The 8758-nt window shown below is 52.2% G+C and overlaps 1 protein-coding gene across 1 annotated transcript; it reads right to left on the bottom strand.

Annotated features, from left to right (window-relative positions):
• Positions 1-88: 88 nt before the first annotated feature.
• Positions 89-6202, bottom strand: LOC122374428 (the record flags this gene model as incomplete). Its single annotated transcript, XM_043353194.1, has 12 exons — positions 6168-6202; positions 5259-5496; positions 4597-4752; positions 4042-4203; positions 3627-3766; positions 3358-3446; positions 2679-2895; positions 2090-2288; positions 1635-1717; positions 1149-1321; positions 675-850; positions 89-133 (listed from the first exon to the last, which is right to left on the bottom strand). Coding segments are annotated over exons 2-12 (1662 nt in total), but the record flags the coding sequence as incomplete, so codon positions are not given.
• Between the last annotated feature and the right edge of the window lie 2556 nt (positions 6203-8758).

Raw genomic sequence — 8758 nt, 5'->3', positions numbered from 1 at the left:
GTGCAGCAGCTGCACCACTAATAGGTGAGGTGGGCGCGGCAGCACGCCTGCGGGGGCAGTGCGGCCGGCCGCCACACAGCAGGCCGACCATCCGCAGCCAGCGGGCGTCGCAGGCGCCGCCGGCCGCCGACAGCTGCGGACACAGACAAAACCACGGCTGTGTTAGCTACTGTCGATAGCGTCATGGGCAGCGAGGGCTGGAGAGGAACGGTGAGGTGACCCCCGCTGGCTAGTTTACTGTTACACCGTGCGATCAGGCATTACACAGAAGCATGGTAAAAATGCACGTCCCTAATTAAACGCGTCGACTGTAGCTAGGTAATATCTGTCATTGGACTAATTAGTTATACCCGACGCTTGTCAGGTATTCAGTGCCAATAGGTAATGCTTGTGATTCAGCGATTACCACCTAACTTCCTGTATATTTTCCACAAAACATTCTATCCTCAAACCATTACAATGTGACCGCGCGTGACCGTACCGTACATAGGCGGCGGAACGGGGAGGGCACCGTCCGGGGCACTGTGCCCCCTTTGATTTTGGCATTTTAACATTAACCCTATGGGCGTTGCATGGAAAGAATGGGACCAAAAGTCGGTGGTGCCCCCTTAATTGAAGGTGTTCCGCCGCTACTGGTACCGTACCCACTTTCCCGTCCGGGTCCCACGACTGACCTTCCACCGTTTACCCTGCTGCGAGCTCAGGTCAGCCCGTCCGGTGGTCAGCGGCTGCCTCTGCGGCCCGTGGCGACTGTGACTCGCAGGCAGTCGGTAGCTGGACGGGGACGGAGGATCGGACGGCGCGCCCCGCTCGCAGCAGAGGATGTTCAGCTTCTTCATCAGACACGTGCCTGCGCGCAGAGGTTAGGTAGGTTACAGGGAGGGCCGCGCCGGGACATCGCAAATCGCAATACATTTCGCTGCGATGCCACGCATTACCCACCGGTCTGCTGACTTGCCCACATGGTGGTGTGCTCAGTGCCGAGCTTGTCGACGCAAAAATAAAGTTCACCGTGAAACTGGTACTGCGCAGCTGCTGAGATTTTAAATTATCACACTAGAAATGTTTCGAAGTGGTTCCAAAAAATGTTAACACCTACGCCACCGTTTACGCTCCTACGTCACCGCGCGTTCCCACGCCGTTGTTACCTGTGTGTTTCCGGGCGGGGGGCTCGGCCGGGGGCGGGGCGGCGCGGCACCAGAGGCCCGCTATCTGCCCTGTGCCGGCCGCACTGATCAGCAGCTCCAGCAGAGCCAATAACAGCCGGGACGGCGGCTTGGTGTTAAACACCTCGTGCACGACGGGACAGAGAGCCTGGAATCTGCGGGGACAGAGAGGGCGATTATTCAGTGCATGAGGTCAGAGCCTGGTCATTGGAATAAGATAGTGCATATGAAAAATTCAACGTATACGGCTGCAAACAACAACGCAAGTAAAAGTAGGTACCAGCAATAAAATGAAATACGGAAACAAGCAATAAACGCCTACGCCGGAATGCACACTAGACCGTTCGAAAAAAAAGTTATGAAGACGGAAACCATTCAAATAGATGCCATACCTAGTTATGCGGCGTTTGAAATCAGTGAATGGCGAGACTTGGTTCACAGCGTCAGTCCTTCCATTGGAATACGTACAGTTCGTCCGGGAGGGTGTCGCCGGCCATCGTCGCCAGCAGGACGGCGGTGTGCTCCATAATGTGGGCATTCGTCACTTCACCCTGGAAAACATCGCGACATTTATCAGTCGACAATGCAACGAAAACAGCTACTTTAACCAGAATGCACAATACACATAAAAAACTAGTTTTTAGTGGTTCTTTCACGATACCAAAGATGAATGGCTTACAATGCATTGTTTAATCATAAAAACTAACAGAAACCATCCGTGAAACCATTCGCATATGCTTGATAAGATAACTGAACTAGGCGATTACGAAGCCGAGTACTACTGATCTAGGCAATGACTGGTACTAAGTTGGGCGAATATGACGCCTGACGGGTACTGACCTGGGCGATGACGGGTACTGAACCAAGGAATGGTGGGTACTGACCTGGGCGATGGCGGGACGCAGCAGACTGAGGGAACTCACCTGGGCGATGGCGGGCCGCAGCAGTCGCGGCAGCAGCTCGGTCAGCGGCCGGTCAGCGGCCAGCCGCGCTGCCAGCGGCGCCGACCACTCGGCCAGCCGTCTGAGGGCGGTCAGCGCAGCCACGGCGGCCGTCTCCTCCTGCTGGAGAGCCTGGCGGGCCGCCGTCCGACGCCGGCCAGAGCCCAGCGTGCACACCTGCCTGGCAAAGCACAAACAGACAGCAAATATGTCAGGACAGTGAGAGGTGTCATAATGTCATGGAAGGCTCACTCACGGCTCCCATCAGCATTATGCTAATCGAGTCAGCCGAGCCCAACACAGCAGCTTTTAGATCGTCCAAAAGGGAAGCTCCGTGATCTGCAGCTGAGACACTTCAGTGGACTACTAGAAAAGGTCTGAATTATGGCCAACTCCCAGTCCTAATTACCACCCGGATTCCAATATATTCCGAGTTCTAAGGTCATCATTTCATGTCGTATTTCAACCCCGCTTTTCTAATTCACACCAACTTGACCGTTATCCGCAATATCCGTTTGACCAATATGACCGTTAGGAGTTAGGACCAACAGCCCCCGGCTCTCCATCACACCTGTCGTCAGCCCGGGTCGCCCGCAGCCGCTCCACGCTGTCTGAGAACGCGGCGAGCCGGCCGGTGGCGGCGGCGGCCAGCCGGTGGGCCGCGCCACTGGCCCGCTGCGGGTCCGGGTCGGCCAGCTCAGAGAGAGCGGCGCCGTCGAGCCAGCGGCAGTCGGCGCAGGCCCGCAGCACGGACAGCACCAGCTGGTGGGCGGCCACCTCGTCACCGTCTGTGTGGAGAGAGAAGGAGATACAGTCACCATCTATACACACAGAGAGAGACGGCCACATCGTCATCGTCTGTACGGAGATGGAGATACAGTCACCATCTATACACATACACGGAGACACGGCCACCTCGTCACCGTCTGTACGGGGACACAGACCGTCATCATCTATACACACACACGGAGACACGGCAAACCAGTCGCCAAACCAGCCTACGCACCTAGTCTCTCTTCACTGCATCGACGCCAAATGACGCATCATCGACCGGTGATCGCTAGCTAGGTACCTAAACACTGAGCACAACGCTCTTCAGCCCGCGTCTTCTCGGTAATTTCAACTGCATATCGACAGTAACACCCATCCGCCGCCAGCAGAGCCCACACTTCGACAGCTGTTTCCAAAGGAAAGCAGTTACTCCCATACGCTGATAGCGATAGGTATTGCGTCCTTAGCTGTGTTCGTACCTGGCTGCGACTCCTCAGGGTCCGGATCCGTCTGAGTGCCAGACGTCTCGGTCCGCGCTGCAAACTTCTCCGGTCGGCGAAACTCCGAGCTGAAAAGAAAAAGTACACAACCATTTTCGAGAATACATTAAAATGTCCCGCAGCGAAAAAAATGTTCCAGAAATGTTAAGCATATGCTAAGACATACGAACGGCAGCGCTTCATAGTCGAATGAGTAATCTAAAACAGAGCCACCCCAGTAGGGGGATGACCCAGACGAGTAGTCTGACCTGGTGACGAAGCGGCGAGCGGCGGCGAACGACTGGTCGGCGGAGTCGAGTCGCGGCGCCTTCCGCGGCGGACTGGCAGCGCGTCCGGGCGAGTCGCGCAGAGCCCGATACTGGCGGGTGACCTCGGCAAGCTCGTGGCTCTGTGGACAACACCGGCCCGTCAGTAGTCGCGACAACGGCATCGAGAAGGTAGGATCGTGACGTCCGGGCACACGCTACAAACAAATCTGCATTGCAGGGCAATGATGCAGTTGGTGAGTATGAAGGAAAACTAAACAAACACAAACACGGACTCTGGGAACTGGGAAGCCAGAATCAGTTGTCAATTTCTAACCGACGCTCATCGCTACATCCAAGACCCTAAATACAGCTACATCTACGACTAGATTGTCCTTCATCGCTGCACTGTGCCGACCTTGAACTGGAGCTCTGTGCGGAGCGTCTCCAGTTCCTTGTTGAGCGCCGCCGTGCTCTGCTCCAGACAGGAGTGCTGCTCCTGCAGCTGGCGCGAGCTCTCCAGGCGACAGTTCTCCAGCTCCCGACAGCGCCGTGTCAGCTCCTCCCGCAGAACAGACACCTGGCCAACGGCACAGAACACATCCCGTAAATAGACACAAAGACAACGTGCAACAGGCATGACGGTAGGGTGAGCCTAACAGGCAAATCTTTATTAGTTGACTGAGGGCCATACTATCAGTTTCATGATAATAGTCGATCGGGGTCGACAGTTCTGACTGGATTCGGAATCGGAGTCAATCTGGGAAGCCAGAGTCGGGGTTGGAGTTGCCGAAAATCCATCGACCCGCAGACCTGGCTGTTAGGGTTACGAAGGCAGAGTTGGAGTCCGTCAGAGTCGACAGTTCCGTCCAATTTGGAGTTGGGAGTCAATATTTGGAAGCCAGAGTCAGATCCAGATTCAGAGTCGGATCCATCGACTCCACAGGCCTGGTTATAACAAACTGCGGCTCACCTGCCCCTGCTGGGTGTACTTGTCGGCCTTTGCAGCGCGCAGCTGATCGCTGAGTGCCTGGTGGTCGCGCCGCAGCTGCTGCAGTTCAGACAGCGGCGCCGCGGGCTCCGGCGGCGGCACGCGGACGGTGCTGGGCGCCGCCACCGGCGGCTGCCGCTGTCCCCGAGCGCAAACGGCAATGTCAGACCAGTGGGCACGCGCATAACGAGCCAAAGTAACGGCTTAGGGGACAGACTGTCTGGGGGATCGGTCAGTTGAGAGCTCGGTTCATTGCAACTGTCTTCTGACTATCTATCCTGCTGTCAGTGACAGTGGCCCATTATAGGTCACATGAAGTCTGTGAGCCAGGTGCGCTGTTTCCAACAAAACATTCGACTCTAAATTGTAGCATTCTCGGAGCTTCTGGTTCAGTTAGTGACCATCAGGACCTCCACAACAAACTCTGCTCAACGTGAATAGGTCGTTTAGTTTGGTGCTTAGCATAACAAATCCATTCATTTGAAATTATTATTTAGAATGCTGGCTGCTAAGGACATTAACTTCAAGCATATCATTAAAAACCAGACCAATGGCATGTTTTGAGAACAGGCGTCCTTGCTAAATCATCACTTTGACCTCAGCTCAACCTTCACCAGACCATGCCTTCAGAGGTCTTAGCATACCTTGCTGTGTGTTGATGGGGCTGGGACATGGTCCTCAGTCAGTGGCCTGGCAAGATGTTGCGACTCCAGCAGCATCGCCTCCTCAAGAGCATCTTCCGGCAGTTCCTCACCCCAGACATCATCATCATCTGGGATTGGTGGAGGAGGTGGTGGGGGCGGAGGAGCGGCTGCCACAAATGACAGCGGCTTTCGACCCCCAGTGTTGTTCCTCCAGTTACTCATCTATCTCAGAATGAATCTGTAGGAAAACAACATAATATTAGCAACATGTCTACTGGTTCGAGTTGTTTGCAAACCACAGCTGCCACATGCCATTGTTTGGACTGCTTTCGGTCTTGGTCTCGGGACTCGATGCTTCTTGAGAACCCTCCGGCTTTTAGAACAAACAGGAGTTTGGCCTATTAGATGAAATAACTGATTAAATGTGTGACTCTCAATGCTATTACTGCATGTTTAGGTTTATCATAGGCAGCAGTTTTTCATCATAGAGGTTAGGAAATTCAGAAGATTCTAGGTGCCAAAGCATAAATTTGTAAAGAACAAATTCATCTGGACCAGACTGTCACTAGGACCAGAAAACGGGCTATTTCCAATATTGCCGCCTTGACGTGCAGCCTCAAAATACCATTTTGATTCTATACTGACCCGTGACCAATTACTGGCATAAGAATCGTACAAATAAGAAACCCATTTGACACCTGATAAACAAAAACTTCCACTGTGTAGGTGGCACAAAACATATAGATTGAATAAATTCACAGGCTTGCGGTAAAATTTTAGTATATTTGCCAGAACTAATTTCACGCTGGCATGGGGGACGCGCCCACAGCGAGCCCATTTTTTATGAGAAAGATAGCTTGTTGAACACTTCTTAGGCTTAATCTGCAGCTCAGGTATAAAACAACCAACAAATCTATTTTATTGTTTTGTAAATCCTTTTCCCACAAAACAAAATCAAAATTACACAGCTAGTAGCAGCCAACAAATTCAATTTTGAAAGCCGCGATTTTTAGTTGCGCCGTGACTGTGACAAGAGCGCAGAGTTCAAAGCCAAACAAGGTAAGAAATGCCCTCACGAAATAACTACTCGTGCCGCCACTGCGGGCGCCGAAAGAACATATCGAATGTTTTGTTTCAAACTGTTTGTTTTCTACGCAACAATATGATTAATTACAGCGCATTATGATTAATTCAATGTCTATTTTCTATAGTTTGCGGCCTGCCGGGTGGGGGGAGGGGGGGGAATTAGGGGCGGCACATGTCTCGCTTGAGTTCACTCTCAGTCCGTCCAAACTCTAAAAAAACGCTTGCATTTCGCTGTGTTATGCATTTCATCGGTTTGGTTTCCTATGAGTATACGACACGTTTTGAACCCGGTCTTGCTAATTATTTCTACATTGTCCACTTCGAGGTGTGTTTAACACTTTTTCCCAGTGGCGGCGGAAGCAGGGGGGCAAGGGGGCAGCTGCACCCTAAAGCTATGGAAAGGGGCGCCTCGAAATCTGTAGAGGAGGCAGGAAGTTAAGAGGTGCGGCAGCCATCATAAAGCTGAGCAGTGCGACACCGCAACTGACAAAGGCACTTGTGACACGAAGAGGGTGGTAATGACGTGGGAAAAGTATCTTTTGATATGCTGAAGAGTGGAGGGCATCCTTATCTGAAACAAAGGCAGATGCTGCCGACCCTGTCGAATATAATCTTGCCAGGCGATAAAGGCTAGGAGGGCGCAGCCACTCGAGAAGCGCGCCATGCGGAAGAGGGGCGCCTGCATGCGAAAGAGGGGCGCCTGTGTGTGGGACGAAAAAGAAACATTTATGGAGACATCTTTGAAGGCGATAGCCTCCGAACGCCAACGCGAACACATGAGGGCTTATAGCGTTGCAGGCTCCATGCGACAAAAAGGGGCGCCTGATGGCCGATATGCGAGAGGAAATTAGTTTGTGTAACATTTATCGGGGGCGGTTTGCCGTTTACAACATATGAATGTTGAGGGAGGTCCGAGATTGGGGCCTGTAAAATTGCACTGTCCGTATGGGCGGTTACACCCCTAGTGCTAGATGTCCGTCAAGACAGCCCATATTCAGCCCAGATTCAGCCCGGATTCAGCCCAGATTCGGGACACCTCCGATCAAGCTGAAACTCGCACACAATGTAGGCCATGACAAGCCCAATCCACAGTCTAAGTCATTCGGTGGCACTCCCAGCCGTTTGACCTACAGAGGTCAACAAAGGTCACGTAGCCCAAATTTGCACAGCAGATTGTGGCCCACCCAGTAGAGCTAGAGCGCTAAAATGGCACCAATCGACTCGCCAGCATCTAATCTTACTTTCCCAACACTCATTTGACCTCTCAAGGTCATGCGATGACCTAAGGTCATTTGTGGGCTATGTCGCAAATACACTTGCACAGCAGTTTTCGAGTAGATGGATTGACCGAATTCCAAATCAAAGCACATGATCGGGTAGCCCATAGGCCGTAGTAACTTTCCTTAAAAACCGCTTTTCGATATGTGACCCCGTTTGACCTCGGCAGGTCAAAATCTGCAAATAAACGACAATCAATACGTCGCAGCCCGATTCAGCCCAGATTCGGGACACCTCCGATCAAGCTGAAACTCGCACACAATGTAGGCCATGACATGCCCAATCCACAGTCCAAGTCATTCGGTGGCACTCCCAGCCGTTTGACCTACAGAGGTCAACAAAGGTCACGTGGCCCAAATTTGCACAGCAGATTGTGGCCCACCCAGTAGAGCTAGAGCGCTAAAAATGGCACCAATCGACTCGCCAGCATCTAATCTTACTTTCCCAACACTCATTTGACCTCTCAAGGTCATGCGATGACCTAAGGTCATTTGTGGGCTATGTCGCAAATACACTTGCACAGCAGTTTTCGAGTAGATGGATTGACCGAATTCCAAATCAAAGCATCATCGGGTAGCCCATAGGCCGTAGTAACTTTCCTTAAAAACCGCTTTTCGATATGTGACCCCGTTTGACCTCGGCAGGTCAAAATGTGCAAATAAACGACAATCAATACGTCGCAGCCCGGATTCAGCCCAGATTCGGGACACCTCCGATCAAGCTGAAACTCGCACACCGTGTAGGCCATGACATGCCCAATCCACAGTCCCAGTCATTCGGTGGCACTCCCAGGCGTTTGACCTACAGAGGTCAACAAAGGTCACATGGCCCAAATTTGCACAGCAGATTGTGGCCCACCCAGTAGAACTAGAGCGCTAAAAATGGCACCAATCGACTCGCCAGCATCTAATCTTACTTTCCCAACACTCATTTGACCTCTCAAGGTCATGCGATGACCTAAGGTCATTTGTGGGCTATGTCGAAAATACACTTGCACAGCAGTTTTCGAGTAGATGGATTGACCGAATTCCAAATCAAAGCACATGATCGGGTAGCCCATAGGCCGTAGTAACTTTCCTTAAAAACCGCTTTTCGATATGTGACCCCGTTTGACCTCGGCAGGTCAAAATGTGCAA

Source organism: Amphibalanus amphitrite, unplaced genomic scaffold (assembly GCF_019059575.1).
Source record: "Amphibalanus amphitrite isolate SeventyFive unplaced genomic scaffold, NRLGWU_Aamphi_draft 001654F_arrow, whole genome shotgun sequence".
Classification (NCBI taxonomy): domain Eukaryota; kingdom Metazoa; phylum Arthropoda; class Thecostraca; order Balanomorpha; family Balanidae; genus Amphibalanus; species Amphibalanus amphitrite.
This window is presented reverse-complemented; position numbering and strand designations above follow the sequence as displayed.